Raw genomic sequence first — 19,975 nt, 5'->3', positions numbered from 1 at the left:
GCCCCAAACTCGTGATGGAAACAGGTACATTTGTGTGGTGATGGATTATTTCACCAAGTGGCCCGAAGCATATGTAATACCGAATCAGGAAGCTACAACTGTAGCTTAGGCTATTAGTGATTTCTTCTTCAGATTTGGTATGCCGTATGAACTGCATTCAGATCAAGGCCATAACTTTGAATCAGCTGTGTTCCAAGAATGCTGCAAGTTGTTTGGCATACGAAAGACTAGGACAACGCCACTTCACCCACAGTCTGATGGGATGGTAGAAAAGTACAATTGGACACTTGGACAGGAATTGGCAAAATTTTGTAATAGCCGCCAAGACGACTGGGATGTCTTACTCCCTCACCTGTTGATGGTCTATAGGACAGCAGAGCATGAAACCACTGGATACACTCCAGCAAAGTTGATGTTTGGTCGGGAACTTCGGTTGCCAGTGGATCTGTTGACAGGACGCCCACCTTATGAAGAGTTGCCTGAAAATGTGTCAGAGTTTGTGAAAGTGTTATCGGAAAGGATGGATGATATTCACCATCAAGTGCGTTTAAACTTGAAAACGTCAGCTGATTCGATGAAGTTATCTTATGATAAGAGATCTACTGAAGTCAGCTTTGTACCAGGAGACAAGGTATGGTTGTATAATCCCAGGAAAACCAAAGGAAAGTCTCCTAAGTTGTTTTCTCCATGGGAAGGCCCATATGACATAGTGGATCGTCTCTCAGACGTGACTTTCCGAATAAAATTTGGTCGGCGAGGTAAGCCAAAGGTGGTGCGTGCCAACAGGCTTTGGCGTTATCATGGTCCAGGACATTTCAGTTGGGCTGAATTGAACAATGGAACAAAAGATGCCGCTGAAGACGTGTCACCTGAAAAAGCCACTGTTGAAGAAGAAACTCTACCCTGTTTTGAGAAAGGAAACACTGAAGCCCTTGATGAAGTTACTACCACTGATATGTCTGTTACCGATAACAGGACATTTCCTGATGGAGCAAATGAACCCCACGTGAAGCTGAAGCCAACGAGACGGAGACCAGTACGGAAGAAGATACGTCCCATAAAATTAAGACACTTTGTTGAATTTTAATTTTGTGTTATTTAAGTTATTGTTAATTATCTATTGGTTTAATTTAAGTGGCTATTGTTCGGGACGAACAATACTAAGGAAGGGGCAGTGTTATGACAGTGGAAGTCACGTGACGTTGGTAACACGTAATGAGTATCTAGAAGATTCGCGAAAAACGCTAGTGTGTTACGACAGCAAAAGTCAAGTGACACTGGTAGCACGTGATGAGTGTCTAGAAGATTCTTGAAGAGGCTATGCGGGCGGTATTATCGTATATAAGTGCGCTAGACAAAAAAGAGAGAGAGAGTGGGGAACCAAGGACAGCAGTTACGGTCGATGGGAACCGAGAATAGCAGATACAGAGATTGGAACTATAGTTGCTGACAGGCGGAAATAGAGAAGGATAATTGAGTTGAGCGCAGTAGTAAAGTGAGTGAATTGTTGTGAATTACAGCGTGTGTTCAAGTTAAAGTAACTGTGGAAATTAAGTGTATTGCAAAGTTGTATTGAGTAAGAATAAACTTGTTTTATTTAAGAAAGGACTTGTATCGCAGAAAAATTAACAAACGAACATACAGAGACGTAACAATAAAGAGCACAACACTTGCACGAAATACATTGAAAAATATTCTTAAACATACCTTAGTAAAGATATGTTCTTTCCTAGCTATAGAAGGGTAAAATCTATCAGTTTTTAACTACAACATTTTCTGTTTTATTCTGCATATTTGATTTGTGAATACAGATATGGTACGTGTACCACATAACTGACTCACATATGGTATATATATATATATATATTTCTTGTTTACAGAATGTACTTTTTTTTCTTCTCAAACTCAAGTTTAGTCAAGTATCAATTGAATCCTAAGGGCTACAAACACGGAAGTTTCTCCTGTTTCATGTAATAATTGCATCACGTTCGACTTTATCTTGTGTATGTGGGACTGCTCTAAGACTATTATATGGTGCAGAAGTATTTCTGGATACACGTAGTCCAATTTTCTGTTTGATAAGCTAACTGTAAATGCAGTAGGCGTATTCAAGTAGATTCGTTTATCATCGAGCTAAGAGTCGCTGTGGTAATCTCTTCTTTGTTTTGTGTATCTTTCTGTTCGATGATCATGCTTGCATCTTCCTTTTAGTTAATCGTTAATAGTAGTCAACAGTTTACTTTCAATGGGTATCCCCCACTCTATTTTATTAAAACGTTGTTTGTTTATTTATTCCAAGTTTAACTTCATAACTATCAAAGCATTAGTTTTATAAATAGGCCGACCAGCTAACCAATGATTCTACTGCTTTCTTTAAGCAAATAAAGTGTTTATTTAACTTCACGGCGTGCCTAGTTTCTTCTTTTCTACATGTAATAACTGACTACACATGTCCTTCTGTATACTAAGTTTGCAGATATCTAGTTATTGCGAAAATCAGGTAAATATGTGCTAGGTTAATTCTTAGAATTGTTTTTGTTTTTGAATTTCGCGCAAAGCTACACGAGGGCTATCTGCGCTAGCCGTCCCTAATATAGCAGTGTAAGACTAGAGGGAAGGCAGCTAGTCATCCCCACCCACCGCCAACTCTTGGGCTACTCTTTTACCAACGAATAGTGGGATTGACCGTCACATTATAACGTCCCCACGGCTGAAAGGGCGAGCATGTTTGGACGGGGGTTCGAACCCGCGACCCTCAGATTGCGAGTCGAGCGCCCTAACCACCTGGCCATGCCGGGCCTAATTCTTAGAATGTACTAAGGTTAAGTGTGATAGAATGTGTGTCCCAAAACCAGCGTGTTTCACATTTTCTCAGTTACCTCTTTTATTAGATTACATTTTACTTCCCTACATCGTAGTTTAAACTCTAGTTTTATGTGTCTGTTGCGTCAGCGAGGTCACGTGACTAGTATCACGCCATATCTTTCTAGAAATATCCTGTTCCTTCAAGAATGCCCTAGCATTTACTAGACATGTGTTAGTCTTGTATATATAAGACGTTCACAACGTGACGGGACAACAGGTAATGAGTAATTGAATGTATGCGGATAAAATATTGTTGGCCACGTGAGACGTAAGTTATAGCGTTGTTATAGAGCGACTGTTGAAATTAAGTATATCGTAAAGTTGTATTCGGAAAGAATAAACCAGTTTTATTTAAGAAAGGACTTGTGTCGCTAAAGTTTCGTCGGAACGAATTTACGGAAAATTAACTAACGAACGGAGACGTAACATGTCTTTTTACGTCTAAAACCTTTTATTTTTATTATATTTACGGAAAACGTAAGTAAAGATATGATAAATAATTTGAGAGTTAACTATTGTTATTAAAACACACCACATTAAAAATCCATAAGAATATATCATCGCCATTTCATCTTATCTAAAGCACACAACTATGGAATGAATGGTCATCCGAGTTTCATTAAATGTATGGTATTGATATTTTTAAACTGAACAGCATCTTATATGATACATAGGCTAAATGGTCAAGTCAAAATCTCTTAGGGTAGCTTTTCAGGCATAGTTGTTCCTAATTTTTAACCACTTACTAGACGGAAGGCAGGATTTCAATAGCACCCATTACAATAAAGGCTTTGTCTAGCTTTGAACTGAATAACAGAACTGACTGTCAGTTTTATAACTTAGACAAATCTGAAAACATAGAGTGTGTTGAAAATCTTCATTGCGAGTACGTTAAATGTTTCGATCCGCAGCCTTCTTAAAATCTAAACGATAAAGTAAAATTAACCCTTTGACCACAGCAATAGCGTTTCTATGATTTTTCATTTGAGGGAATAAGGGGGCAAAATTTAGTTTGGTGAACAGAAACCAATAAACACTTTCACATGAGTGAGAGTCACAATGTAGGCAATACAAAAATCTTAAAAAAAGAAGAAATTGTGATATCTCTGATGGAGGGGCAAAACTCTCCAACGAGGGTTTGCCACGTTTCTGAACCACAGTACTGTCTTTTAAAAGTTTCATAAAATTTCATAAATATTAAGAAAAAGATTTAAATAAATTCAAAATTTTAAAATCGTAAGAAGCTATTCATTATGTAAGTAAAAACACATTTAATTAAAACATATGCTTCGAAGTTTACGTTTTAACTTAAAATTCAACATCAAGACCATTTTTGCTTGAAGACCTGGTGAAGATTTGCGCTAGGAAATCAAAATGCTGTTTAAAAATTTTATAGACAGATGCAGATCATTAACAATGCCTTTCAAGTATCAATTCCATTATTTACTTGTGGAGGTAGCTATATTTCCTCTAACATTTCTTATTTGTTTATTTTTCTCAGAAATAATTTTGTGTTGACAATAATAGCAATTACTTGTGGTATATTATCTTAGAGGGCGCTTAGTTTTAGCACATGCTGTATTATTCTTATTGACTAGTGGCAGCATTAGGTAAAACAGTTTTGTGATGTTTTTTAACCTTGTTTAAAATCATGTTAATGAAAGTTTAATTTGTTATAGGTTCTCATAATTATACAGTGTTTATATTTTTCAAATTTAAGTTTTTATTAGCCCATAGCACTAGTACTAGTTTAAAATAATTATTTTCTATTTCTTTTAAAACTTAAACTAAAGTAAATCTCATTATTTATATTAGTATTACTTCAAATTCAATTAGTAATAATAATAATACTTTCTAATCATTAACTAATCAAGTTAACACTAGCACTATGCTCTGTTTTATGAAATATAATATGTCTGAACTATATCTAAAACTGAAGAGATTATAAATCAGTGAGTGTTAAAGTTCAGATAATATTCAGTATTGGAACAAGAAATTAAAAATCATCATTAAAACTGATTTTTAAGTTGGTTACTCTGCATAAGTTAAAGAAAGAAGTTAAAAAATCTTCCTTGTATAATATATTTACCATTATGTGAATAACCCCTTTAATGTTGCAAAGAGATCTCTACATATATAGTATGTTTATTGTGTATGTAGAATTTACTAAAATTGAATGATAATTTAAATGACAGGTCTTTCTTAGAAGCTGTCTCTCTATTCTAAGATAATCCTTTGTATATTTCTATTGAACAAAAGTTTTAAGTTATCTGGTAGTACACACATCGTAAGGCAATTCATTTTACAGATTAGTTCTTTGTACACAATTATTTAGGGCTATTTTAGAGAACTGTTCTTGGTTTTAGTCTTTCTGCTATAAGAAAAGTATTAATTTATATGAATAAAACTTGAAAACATTGGTACTTGGGGAAACTCCATATTTATGAAACATACAATTGTCTGTAGTGTAAAAGCATTATTATATAGTTAAACTTAAATACATGTTATTTTTCTTTTGGAAATATATGAGAGCTAAGGGGAGTAGCTTAGAATTAAAGTCCTGAAAATAGTGAGATGAGGGGATAATCTTCATATAGGCAACCTATATGATACCCACATGGATGGTGTTGTAAAAAAAAGGTAAATTGAACATTAAAAGTCATTATTCAAAGCATGGAAGCATGTGTGTGATATTAGTCCACACATTCTGGTATTTTCAGGTGAATTAATTACCTTACAAGTATCAATTAGTTGGATTCATTAATAATGGCAGATTTGACCAGGAGTGCTGTGTTTAGTGTGATGAAATGAACAAAATTTTTAATTTTAAGTTAAAACCAGAAAAAGTACAGTATACATACTTGCAGTCAATACTTCTGCTAGGCTGTGATTACTTCCACAACTTTCTCTGTCTAGAGATTGATCTCTGTAGAACTAAAACAGGATGATATCCCAATAGTGTTTTAATTTGATGATCCCATAGTAGAACCAAACTAAGAGAATGACTTGAATTTGACAGGATAATTTAGTTTCTTTGTTCAGTTGACAGCATCCCTTTGTGACCCTTGTTTTCTCACAGCATTGGTCATCGGTAACATACAAATATTGTCATTTTAGCTAGCAAAGTATATTATAGTTGCTGATACCATCAAAATGGATTGCAATATCTTCTTGAGCAGAACAGACATGTACTATAGAGAACAAAGCAACTAGAACAAGGTAACCTCAATGACTTTCTGGACTATGGGTTTATGCTAAAGCTGCATAAAAACTAAATAAATGAAATTTTTCAAATTCCTAGGTAACTAAGATCAGGTAGAAAACATGTATATGCTTGAATATCACACTTTCCAACCTGCTTTGTTTCAGGTTTGACCTCAAGCTGACAATTAAAATTAAGTTTAAAATCTTTAAACTTGTGACATAGCCAAGGAACACATTAACTTTCCTTTGTTCGTAAGAGCACCTACATGCCTTATTGATGACATAGCTCTTAAAACAAAAGTACAATTAACTAGAATAATAAACCCTATAACAATGAATTACACTAATACATAATACAATCTTTACTTATAATTTTAAAACAAAAAGTAATTCAAAATAGATAAAAAATCCTTTAATTAAATTTGAAGACTGAAATCCAATATCATTGTAATAAAATCCCTTAATTTTAGTTCAAAACATCAGGGCATTACACATGACAAAATTAAATGTTCAAATGGAAATGTTTTAAAAGTATTTTAAATGAAATATAAGGCAATGCATTTCATAATTTTAAAATATTTATCTAATCCTTTAACTTGAATTTAAATTACATAATACATAGCACAATATAAGAAGAAAATTATGCTTTAATAGAAGTAAATGAAGCTTTTTAAAATAGAACATATAATAAGATCCTATAACAATGAAATATATAATATACTCTTTAGCAAAGAAAAAAAAAAGCAATGTGCAAGTACACTATCTCAAAAAATAAAACCTAAATAAAGAGGAAAAAGAGTGGACATGCTAATAAAAATTAACAATCTAAAATCAAAAGAAAAGGAATAAAAACCATTTAACAAAGGTATGTATCTTTAAAAACTTTAACAATGATTTTAAGCTGACCTCATCAAGAAGAGATGTTCTAATACCACATCATCATACATAATAATTAAACTAAATATAAAAAAAAATGCTTTTAAGAATCCATATTTACTCATCCAAAGTAGGAAAACAGGAACTGGAACATAAGCTACTCAGGAGTACTGCTTCAAGTTTGAGATTGAGAGACTGACCATGGCTGGAACTGACTATACCTATTAAATGTCCAGATTTAAATGCAGTATTGACTAAATTCGAACTGGTTAAGGTTCAACCAAGTGCATAGGTTAAAGGGGTTGTAAAGTACTGTTATAACCACCAATGCATTAATCATGTACTAGTCAAGCAATACATCTACAGATTTAACTTTACTCCAAGGTGGTCCTTGTTTTGTAAGTTTTGATATACAACACTCTCACTCCCTCATTTTGTTGCAATATATATATATATATATATATAAGCAACTGACAACAAGTTTTGTCCATATCAAATAACATTTATGGGTTGCCCAAAGTAGTTGAAATGATACCTTGTAGCTTATATTATACCTTCATGTTCTGAATATTCTAAATATTCCAAAGTTGATTTATAGCACTGGAGAGATACAAGCTTCTGCTGGAAGAGTGGAGAGTCACTGATTTTGTAAAGGCAATTTGCTTTGATACTAGAGCAAGCAACACTGGTTGCAGAAGTGGAGCATGTGTGCTATTAGAACAAAGATTAAACAAACATCTTCTGTATTTGGCATGGTGGTATCGTATTCAAGAACTAGTTCTGGCATGTGTTTTCAAAGACTGTATGAGGCTTTCCTCTGGTTCAGATATTGCAATTTTCAATTAATTCCAGAAATCTTGGGAATTCATGGACCAGTCCAGTTATGAAATGACAGCTGACCATGATGTAGCAGAAGCCATAGAGGAAGTTAAGCACAATGTAATTGAGTTTTCTACAAGACAACTTCAGGTCAGCCAACCTAGAGATGAATATCAAGAGTTTCTTAAACTAGTCATAACCTTTCTTGGAGTCATCCCTCCTCATGGAGTGTGGTTTATAGTATCTGGAGCACTACATTATGCACGATGGATGGCCATGGCATTATATGCTCTCTAAATCTTGATGTTTATGACATAGTTTAAGCTCAATGGCCATGGCATTATATGCTCTCAAAATCTTGATGTTTATGACATAGTTTAAGCTCAATGGCCATGAAGAAAAAGGACACCATAATATCTGCATCTTTGTTGTTCAAGTCTATTTTAGGGCATAGTTCACTGCTCCTGATTCTATTTCTTCTCTCTGCACTGATCTAAACTTCCTACAGTGCCTTGTTAAAAATAAGAAGGAAATTTTGCTCATTCAAAAAAGAAACTCATTGGTTTGGCATTCTTTGATTCAACTGTATCCACAGAGACAAAATGAACAATGGCTAAAGCACTAAATGAAAAGGAAAGCATGGATAGACCTTCAAAGCGTATCCTGCTGAATATCAGGAAGTCTGAGGACATTAATTGAAGATTTCATCACAAAGAACACAACAGACCTTTTCAGATGCCTTGAAATACCGTCTGGATTATGATACTGAGTTATGGGAACTCAGAGAGGACTACAAGGATTCACTACAGATAGTTCAACACTTGAGTGTGATAAAGGAAAATGCTGAAAAGGATGTGGCCCTCATTGAGGAGTACAATGCCATTATAACAATGAAAGAACAGAAACAATTCCTCCTTCAAATTGTGCAGGATCATATAAGATGCTTTCCTAACAGCAAAAAGGAAACAACAACAATACAAAAGTGACTAACCACACCAAAATTATATAAAAAATCATAATTATGTAATTATGCTATTTTACATGCAATAAAATAATAATATCCTTTAAATAAATCATCTATGTACATAATAGCCAAATATCTGTCACACTTTGTATCTCATGAATGATTAATTGTACAAAATAAATTATGTATCAAAATGTATTCAAAAGTACATTACAGTTAAGTTATTAATTTTTTGCTATTCCTAGAATATGTGGTGAATGGTCAATCTAAGAAAAGAACTTAAGTACAAAAATGCTTCTTTTTTGTGAGAGAATTAAACACACGCAAGAAAATTTGACTTCCTCTGTTGATTGATTGAAAGAAATATTTTGAAGATAGGAGCATGAATGAAAAAAACTGCATAAAAAAGCAATGGGTTTAAATATGTGTTTGTTATATTTGGTTTATGTATATATTTTTTCATGATAGTATTATATACATGCATGATTTAATTGTATGGTTTTGAATAAATTGATTTGAATTGAATATCTTCCCTTTGACACTTCTTATAAAAAAGACAACTGTCTAAAAGTGATTAATTTGGTAGTGGTCTTTTCTTGCACTCAGTAAAATGACAAAGAATGGTGATATCTAGCAGAAAAAATTCCTGTGGCTATTTAGTGAACCTGAGTGCTCTATTGTGCTAGATGCACTCATTGCATTGAAACTCAAACATTTTTGCCCACAATGTATTGCAGTTAGTCTCCTTTGATTAAAAGCAAACACAATGCAATTTTTCGTATTGAAATAACACATGGAATGATGAAATATGGTTGTGTAAACAGCCCACTAGACAATCATATTGCATATATGTTCTCATCTATGGGATTGGGTTGACTGCACATTTTATATTTATTCATCACTATTTTTAGGAAAATTACTGATGAATTGTTTCAACAGACATGCTAGTTTGTAATATGTAACAAATATGTGTTTATATTACATTAGTACATATTGTGCCAGGTGACTGTAGCCTAGAACTTCAATCTCATTGAGCAACCTCAAACTATGGTCCAAAATGGATGAAGTTTGACATGTAATGTTTTTTGTGCATTGGAACAAAATTAGGGGGTGCCAGCAAATAAGAATCACCCTAGTGTATTCATGCTCAAATTAGCCCATAGAATGTGTGTGCCCAGAGAACTTGAGCACTTCCCAATCTTGGGTTTCCACTTGACCAGCTATTTTGTAGCTATACCCTTCTCTGTTTTCTTTACAAGACAATGGGAACACATTCTCTTACCCAGCCTCATTCCTATCCTACCATGTGGTTGTCACATAGATAGAGCCCTGTTTCGCAAGGAAGGAATGGGGGGTTGTTTCTACAAAGTCAAGCTGACATGAGTTAGGCAGTGCTAACCTTATGTTTGACCATTAACCTTTGCCAATGCTAACATTCTCTTTCCTTAGGGATTTTTTTTCTATTTACATTCTGGCATTAATTATAAGATTTCACCATGTAGGTGATACCTTACGCTTTCCCTTGTATGTTTACAGCTTGCATTTTCATGCTTCAAAACTGTATTTTGTAAAGAAACAACATTAATAAAATATCCAATAAAACTGTATGCTTATTAAAAATATTTCAACCTGCATGACTGAAAATATTTCTATTACAACCAAATAAAACACTGGATATGCAGTGTGTATATACTTATTACAATATTTTAACCATCATCTGTGAATATAATGTACTACTGATAATTTCACCTTTTTCACTGATATTTCAGCTTGAACAAGTTGAGATATTTTCTGTACTGTGCTTATGAGAAACATAAGGTAAAAATGTGTTCTTTAAAATCCCAGATGAAGCTGTTTTCTCTCTCTAGTCACAGTGTAAATCTATTTTTTGTTACTGTTGTCTCTTCAGTGAAAACTTTGTCACCTTCTGATTTTTTCAATGCCAACTTTGAAATGTTTTCTTATAAGTATTAATGTAAATAACTGATACATTAAATTTTCCAATAATACTTTCCAAGTCAGTTATTACAATTAACCTAATATTCATCAGTTCTAAACATTTAGATCAAATCTTTTTTCTCCATGACCTCATTGTATACTTCCTGTTTATTACTGCACACTGTGTCATTGCTACGTTTGTGCTAATTTCTAAAAAACATTTATGAAGGATTTTGTATAATGTTTCTACAGTCTGTGGTTCAAGACATGGATTTGCTTACACATGTATATCCATATTCAGGTGCTGCCATTATGCTTCAGTAAGTACTCTAGTAGTTTACACAACTCATCTCTGGCTACCATATGAATCACTTTGCCAATGTTTAAGTTACCTGTCAAAGCTTCACATTTCAGCAATGGTAGGGCCATCAAACCCTACTTATTCATGTTTTACACTTTATGAAATGACTAATAAATGGCAAAATTCAGATGTATTAAGTCTTTTTTTTCTTTTAACTGAAAGTTTGTTTACTAAGATTAAAATTGTGCTGTTACAACTGTACTCCAATACACACTCAAAGAAAGCTCAATTCACTTACAGATTGTAGATTCGAGTTATTTCCCATGATGATCACTGGAAAATCTAGCAAGTAGGGAACAGCATGCTCTGCAGAGTTTTCACCACTCAGCTAGATTGTTGGAGTGATTTTCCTGAAACATTGGATTGTGTTTCTCATCAGAAAATTCATTAACTGGCCTTGGAAAGCAAGGGGTTACAAAACCTTTTCTATCTTTGACTTTTCAGTCACATGACCATCCTTAATTATTGATAATTGAATGATAATTCTACAGTGTAATACATCACATCCTAGTACAACTTGATAGCTTAGAAAGTAAGGAACTCCTCTTCTTTCCAGTCCTTGATAATTTAGATTAGCAACTGTCCTAACTGTCAATGATTGAGTAGTAGTTGCAAAATGTTGTTTTTACATTCTGCTGGACATCACTATCTGATGGCATAGAAAGCAGGGAATGCTCTTTGTTTGAACCAATTACTGTCTTAATGTCTACATGAATGGCAACTGCACAATGTAACACATACATGTTGTCATTTGGGGTTAGTTATGATTTTTAAGTATACGGGATACTTCCAATACTCACATTTTAGGGCCTTTGATGTTACAACAGATGATGTCATAAGTAACAAGGAGGGGGGGGGGGGAGAGTTATTTTAATAGAAATACCTGATCATCTCATAGAAATCTACAGTTGTGTTCCTTTTATGTTGAAAATTCTTAGAGTAAAGAGTTAACATCAAAATGCCAAAGGCGAGTTCCACAATTGAGACAGCTTCAGTTTTTGGTCATGTGAAGCCTGTTCAATGACATCCAGAAGAAGAGTGGTGAAGTGCCCATTTAAACCTTTCTGTGAAAACAGATTTTGATTCCATTTTGCTTTTTATTGTAAGTTTGGTACAAATAGAATTTGCCATCCAAGCTCCAACAATCCCTGAAGAAGCCAAATCTACTAAGGATGGAGTGATCAAGGCCTAAATCTTGAATAAAAATGTCTTTTGAATTAGAACTAAGAAAATGGTTGGTGCTTTGGAACATTTCACTAAATGGATAACCATTTGTGAATCAGATATCCCAAGACTGAGATTTGTTCTACGTGTTTTCTTTGACTTTTAAAAAACTTATGGATATGTATTTATCCTGTCACTTACTTTGAAGATCATTGACCTTTCCCTAAAAAACAAAACAAAAACAACAAAAGATACACAAACTTCATCCATGTCACATAGTAGCAAACATTCTGTGTCCTCTGTATGTGGGGAAGTTTCTCTCCTTACAAGAGGATCTTAGTAGAAAAGATGTAAGGTTACAGATGCTGTGCCTAATATTGGCAAGAGAAATATTGACTACTCATTGCAGAAGCAAGGGATGTCTTTAAGCTAAACTGTTTGTGTGGAAATTTTTGGAAGGTGGTGATGGTAACAAAAAGAGAGATTATCCATTTTGACATGGTGGAGAGGTATTTAGTGGTTGTCTCCAAAGGATAATGTCACTGCATTCATCCTCTTTTTATTTGCTACTTTATAACATTTCTTTAGTACTTATGGGTTTATGCAACAGAGCTGGCAATTAAGGTATAACACCCAATTTCAAGATAATGGCCAAAGGAATTTGGACTTGATGACAAGCATGTGAACAGGTATGTTCCACTTTGATGTACTAACTTCAAAGTCTGAGTATGTTAAAGAGTTAGTCTTCTACAGAAATCCACATTCACAAAAGAGAAAGATAAGGGGGGAGCTCCAAATAGTGAGGACAAGACTGAGAAGATTGTTGAGAATAGGAAAAATAGTGAAAAGTGAAAGAAAACTGTGGCATAAGTCAAGTTTAATTAAAACTAAATTTGTATTTTCAAAGGCTGCTTATAGAATAACATGAAATTGTTTATTATTTGTATTAGTCAATGATGGTTATGGTTGAATAAAAACTTCTTGGAAAATATTTAATCATTTGTTTTTTTATATAAGTAGAAAATCACAAGTTATACTCTTGTATTAATATTTATATCAGAAAAGTGAAGTGAAAAATAATTATTTTGTAAAACAACCCAGTTACTATATAGTTATGTTATTTAGTTCAATATTATAAGGATTGAGAGAGCAGAGGGTTTAGTGTGGAAAATATAAGTTACTTCCATGACTAATATTTCCAGTAACATTAAAATTTTTTTAATAACTGGTAATTTTACATCACTTAAGTGGTGTAAGAGGTTACATCTAAAATCCTGCCTTGGTAGTATTTACAAGCATAAAATGATATTATGAAATTATCTGTATTATTATTCTGCTTGTTTGTATGTACGACCGTTACGCTTTCTAACTGAGAACCTGCTGCATAAGCATGCGTAGTTAGAATGTTTCCCCAAGAAAAAAACCACTCATGCGCATTATTCACTCGACAACAAACAGTCTCCCTGTGGCAGTGTGCTGCAAAGCTCAGTGATCAAATTGCTACAATTGCTGTATGAAACAAGAAGTAACAACAAAAGGGGAATGTAAATATATTTTACTAACCATTTTGTGGTACAAAATATTAAAAACTTTTCAAAGTTTTAAAAAAGGTTTGACGTTAGGTCGTAGAATAACATCAAAAGTTTATTTATTGATAGTATTAAGTACAGTAAAATTTAGTCCTAACTAAACTAAAGTAAAAAACGTACACAGGTTACAGTGTTAATTTATCTCTTTATCGAATTTAGGCCTAACATAAGTTAAAGTTTTATAAAGTACGGCCTATATACAAGTGGATTTACAGATTTTGTTGTCTACGATTAAAATTCGTTTGTATTGTGCTAGAAATGTTATATTTAAAGAAGTACTGTTATGATAAAGATACTTATTTGTCCAGAAATGTTTTGTGGGTCTCTGCTAGTAATATATAAGTACAAGTACAGCTATACAAGGTGCTTTAGGTATAGATTCAGATGTTGATTGTAGGGTATGATTAGTTGAGTCGATATTTTAAAATTGTTTTATTAATATAACTGTTTTCTGCATGTACAGAGTATCTTTTCAATTTATCTGATGCTGGTTGTTGTAGTCAAGTTTCATATTAATAACAATATATTCTTAAACGTTAGTAATTGTAGTATTTTCTCGTGTGCTAAAATATTATCTAGGGTTGTAATCTCCTAGCAAACAGCTATTCATTCTTATATAGAAATGATTTTAAATATAATTCACATGTACAGTAACTTGGTCATATACATATCTCTGGCATCATATTTCTTTTACTGAAAAAAACAAACCATTAAAGCTTGAATATTAATGCTTGTTTCGGAGATGAAATAACAGCTAGTTAAATATTCATCATTTTAATCCTAAGAGTGGAACATATTTTAATGTGGAAATTGTACGAGAGGCATCGTGGTTGGGGCTAACCCATGTGGAGATAGCATTGATAAGTTTTATGATTGTAGTTATCTTGAAAATTATAATATGTATCAAATAATGTTTCTTTGGAGTTGGAGCTATACTGATAATTTGAGATTTAAGTTTGTAGTCTTCTTTGGGTATCAAACCACTTTATAGTTCTTTCTGTGTTATCAGTTTATTTCATAACTTATGAGGGGAAAAAAAGTTAATTTTTCTTACTTAAAATTTAGCATATAAACACTTTTCAAAAACCTTTAGAGCTTTAATTAGTAAGATTACATCAGAATTAATTACATTAGAGGTTTTGAATTTAATTGTTTTTATTATGTTAGGGAAGAAATTCCCAAGCTTTTATTACTTATTCTAAAGTTTTCAAAACATGAAGGCCACTTTCAACTTTCTGAATTTCCATAATGATGAGATATAATGCTTTCTTTCATGATTGCCTTAATTATTCTGTTCTGCCACAGTTGGAAGCTACTTTTAATTACACCTACCTGTGTTCAAGAGGTCAGTAAGGGATAGATCTTGGTTCCAAGGTTACTGTTATCCTTAAATAAACTATTTGCCTTCTGAATTCTGATGGTATACAGATGTACAGAATAAACCATAGTGAACCCTCCAACAAAGATACTAATTTGTGGTATTTAATGCTACTTCTTATGAGAACTTTTACATCACACATATTTGAACAATCGTCATGTTAAATTGATTCAGTGATCATACAAGTACAGCTTAATGATGAATAGAGGTTTGTTGCATTAAGTGTATTTTTTTCTTTAAGTTCCATGTTGTATGGAAAGTATTTGTTTTCTACATAGCACATTTAGCTCTTGAATCTTATATATATGAGTTAATAAATTTTTCCCTGTTTTAGAAAAGCACACTTACATTGAGAAAAAGGTATGGAGCCGGGTTATGATTTTCGAAAATGGTGGACAGTCTTAATGGCTACAACTGGTACTTTATTGGCTGCAAGTTTCTTTATTTGGCTGCTTATTAAAAAGAAGTTGGAGAACTCAGTCAAGGTACCTTGTGCAATGTGAATTCATAGTTTAGTTAGATAGTAATTCTAGTATTGAAACATCTTTCTGTTGATGCTGATGAGATAACTTCTTTTGTAATCTCATTTTCTGATGATCTTAATCAGTTACCATTTTTCTGCATGGGCACAATTATGAGTAATTAGTCTTTCTCATTCTCTGTTAGACATAACATACAGAAAAAAAGGGTCATTTGGTCCTTCAAGGTTTTAATTTAATGCTCCTGATTTGAAATCAATGAGACAGTTATTTTTGCATCCCTTTGCATGTATTTTTTTCATTCATTGTTATATTTCTTTCTATGTGTGTGTGATATATATATCACAATACTGTTATTGGTTCTGGTTGTCTTTAGTTCTATTTAGTTCTGTTCAATATTTTATAGTTCTGTTTAATATCTTTTTGTAAAGGTGGAGGTTGGGAGTTTAATTAGTAGAAATATTAGGGTGGCTTTATTTCAATTCATTTCTACTTTTAAGAAATTTAAGGGTAACTGTCTTCTCACAACTGGCTATAGACAGTGAAAGGCAGTAGAGGCTGAGATGTTGTGGGTGGAGCACTGAGCTTCATACCCTTATTTAATTGATGATTTTTTTTTCCATGACAGCTGACAAGATTGACATCAGTGTTTGGATATTGTTTGATAGATGGGATATCCCCAACACATTTGGGTACTCTTACCACAGACATTATCTGTTATGACAATAAGTTGAAAACCAGGACCGATAACAGTATTGCGATATTTAATTCATTATTGTTTTATAGTGCTGATTTAATTGCCTATAAACAATTAATGTAATCAATAGTTATATATATTTATCATATTTCAGCTCTTTGCTAATTAATAATTTGGGGCAATAAGGAATTAAACTGCTCATACAGTTTTTTCAAATATATAGATTTTACTTTGAAAGCACTTGTTTGTTAATATTCTTTCAGATGCTTGTTTGGAGAGAGATTAAAATCTAATAAAGGGTTTGCATTTACCACCTGTCCACCTATAAAATGTAGGTTTATTTTGTCTGGGATGGGTACATTTCACCTAGTTACACCCCTAAGTGGTGCTTCTGTTTTCTTTTTCTCGGTACCAGATTGAAGCATAAATGAAAAATGGTTTTATGTTCTCTACTATTCAACCTGTATATACAAATACACCATGCTTTGGTTGGTATAGTTTGTTAAGGACAACATCAGGTTCATTAATATTCATGTTTTCAATCTATATAGCAATCATTATTAGTATGCATATTTGGTATTAAATGTAAAACCTGTAGTGCAATATGTCTTGAATACACTGAACTTTTCTTGAGACACTACTCTAATGATAAACCATTTGTCTTGAAAGACCACTAAATTGTAATATTTTCTCAGTGAAAATGGTTAAAGATGTAAATACAGTTTTGAATCAAATTAACAAAATCAAGTACATTAAAATGAAACCTTCCAAAAATTTTAAGTCTTGCAAGACAAGTAGATTTTCATAAATTTTATTTTATTTAATTGGTTTCAAGTTTATTTTAACTATTTGGATATGCATTTTAATTAAATCATGTAGAATGATTGTATGTTGTTTCAAGAGACTTTTAAATTTTACTCAAAGATTTTAGATTTTGGTTCTGAAACATGGAACAAATGGTGACTGTGTTTTGATTTGATATTTTTGAACAAAACTGTATACCTGGGAAGTTTTAAACAATAGATTTATTTCTAATAGGGAAATCAAACAGAATTGCTGGGTAGTAATAAGTAGCAAATCTCAAGCTGGCAGTCTTGAGGAGGAGACATGCTTAAAAATTAATTCCACACTAAAACATGGTTTAGTTTTTATTTTGTTTAACACAATACCTGTTCAATAGTCACAATGAACGCAATTTTTTCACATTCCAATATTTTTTTGTTTTTTGCAGTTTCTGTTATTCCCTTGTTTAATATATTAAACATATTGCAACACAATCTTTATATTTTTGGATAACTACAATGAATATTATAGTGAACAAGTAGAATGTGTGTGGGTCTGACATATTGTTCATCCATTAACCATGTAATAGTTATGGGTCATTCATAATTTTCTGAATAGAGATAAACACTAGCCACTAGAATGAAAAAAAATCTTACTACGTATGTCCAAGTGGAAGTTCAGTGAGTTACAGTCATCTACTGAAGACTTTGTTTAAATAATATGTAGTATTTTTTTTAGGACCCCCATGTTTCTACAAAACAGAAAGATTATGATGACTCTAACATTATGAATGAAAGATCCTGTTCACAAAATGATTTAGAGAAAACTGTGAAGGTATTTTTTGGAACACAAACTGGTACCGCTGAGGTAAGTCCTTATACAATTATTTATTGTATTTTGGAGAATATTGATATTTATATTGAAACTATTGGTTTATTCTCAGAATTCTTAAAGTTTCTAATTTTACTGTAGTTTTTAGTTCCAGTCTGTGTAATAGGTTTCAGTGTTAATGCTCTTATAAAATATTTAAAGAAAGTAAAAATTTATTTATATTTTACTGTAAGATTTCTATTTTTCTGCATAAACTAGTTCAGAAATGTTTAACGTATGATTTAAAGGTTGTAATAGATATTTTTGAATTCTCAATGTATGTGAATACCTCACAAATTTCATAAATTCATAATTCAGAAAATTTTAAAGGGACAAAAAGGAGCTTATTAGCTCATCAAGGAGGACTCTTCCAGCTCTCAACTATAACTACCCTTTACTACTCATGTATTCATCCAATCTTTTCTGGAACCCTGTTAAATTTTCTGCTTCTAACATCCTTGAAGGCAGCTCATTCCAAAAGCCAACTACCCTATTTGAAAAGTAATACTGTCTAAACTGCAGACAGCTCCTACGCTGCCAAAATTTGAATTTATGACCCTTTGTCTTATTGTTAAACACAGAAAAGTTAACTGACTTTAGCCCCTGAGATTGTTAGTCTTTTTAGAAAATATGTATGTATTTTAATACTTAAATAGTTATTTTCATAAAACCTTTTTTAACTTTCAGCTGCTCATAAATGTGCAAATTCAGAATTTCAAATTATTATGTAAATTAATTTTTAATTATTATTGGCATTATGCCTTTTTTAAAAGTTGTTATATACAAAGACAATAGCTAAGTAATTTCTTATGTTAATGATTGATATTTAGTTTTATATGCAGTTTTAAATTGCACTTTAAATATGACTTAGTACAGATTCAAATCATCGTATTAATAGAAATTTCAGTCTATGAAAAATGATTCTCTATTTCATAAAAAATATCCATATTTCACTTGGATTTAACTGAAAAAATATTACTTTTTATGTAAAGTGTGAAATGTGTACATATATATACCTAGCTAAATAGTTTAATTATATTTCTTAAACATGTGCTTTGTTTTGAGCATTAAACATGTATTTCTGAGCACAAGGAATGTGGACTTCTGTAACACAGATTTATATATTATATATTTTTGAAAAACTCAAAACAACACATACACAGAAGTACTACAGCAGTATAGAATCTAGATCAGTTTGTGATCATGAACAGTGTTTTCACAATAATAAAAAAGTTGAGAAATTTGTCCAAAATAATTAATTTCATAAAGATGCTGGATTTTATAATTTTATGCAAATTTATGAATTATGTCTGAAAGTGAACATGCTTAAAAATAGCAGAGAAAGGAGAATTTAACAATGAATGTCTCTCAGGTAAGTCAGCTAATTTAAGTGTTATTCACAGGTTTTTCACAAATTATGTAATAATAATGCTATACTGCAATTTTTCTATACTAGTGAAGCATAATTAATAAATATTTTAAATGATTGGTAATACTCACAAATTTTAGCAAAGTTAAATTGAATTTTTCATGAACTATTTGGCATGGTCTCATTGAATAAATCAGGAAAAATTGAAATGAACTGTATATATTTTTTTTTTAATTTTTCACAAATGTTTAAAGTTTTATAACACAAATCTAACTCCTTGTAATATATTTTCAAAGAACCTAACTATTTATACAAGTTTACTGACCACAAAGCAGGAAATACTAAATCACTAAAGCTATTTCTCTGTACTGTGACAAGGGGCTGGCCTATGGTTTGTCAGAAGAGATGAGTAATCAAGGTTGGAAGACAGAAGTCATAAATCTTAAGAACTATGATCCTGATGACAATCTTGTTGAAGATGTGAGCTTAAAATTGTTATAAATCTCTCTCTCTCTCTCTCTCTCTCTATATATATATATATATATATATATATATACATAATATTATATTACTACTTACCTTAGTATTAGTTACGTCTGTCGTATAAGTATAGTTACGT

At 32.1% G+C, this 19,975-nt stretch overlaps 1 protein-coding gene across 3 annotated transcripts in view; it reads left to right on the top strand.

The window, feature by feature from the left end:
• Nucleotides 1-4,433: 4,433 nt before the first annotated feature.
• Nucleotides 4,434-19,975, top strand: part of LOC106457440 (S-adenosyl-L-methionine-dependent tRNA 4-demethylwyosine synthase-like) — a 39,870-nt gene continuing 24,328 nt past the window's right edge. The window contains exons 1-4 of one of the 3 annotated variants that reach the window (XM_013916858.2): nucleotides 4,434-4,475; nucleotides 15,493-15,643; nucleotides 17,856-17,984; nucleotides 19,735-19,836. In XM_013916858.2, the coding sequence (XP_013772312.1) occupies nucleotides 15,521-15,643; nucleotides 17,856-17,984; nucleotides 19,735-19,836 (354 nt within the window). In that variant the 5' untranslated portion in view covers nucleotides 4,434-4,475; nucleotides 15,493-15,520. Of the gene's footprint in view, nucleotides 4,476-4,722; nucleotides 4,818-4,870; nucleotides 5,504-15,491; nucleotides 15,644-17,855; nucleotides 17,985-19,734; nucleotides 19,837-19,975 lie in introns of those variants that run through there. The other 2 variants (XM_022383380.1, XM_022383379.1) reach the window with 2 other exon arrangements.

Source organism: Limulus polyphemus, unplaced genomic scaffold (genome assembly GCF_000517525.1).
Source record: "Limulus polyphemus unplaced genomic scaffold, Limulus_polyphemus-2.1.2 Scaffold331, whole genome shotgun sequence".
Lineage (NCBI taxonomy): Eukaryota > Metazoa > Arthropoda > Merostomata > Xiphosura > Limulidae > Limulus > Limulus polyphemus.
This window is presented reverse-complemented; position numbering and strand designations above follow the sequence as displayed.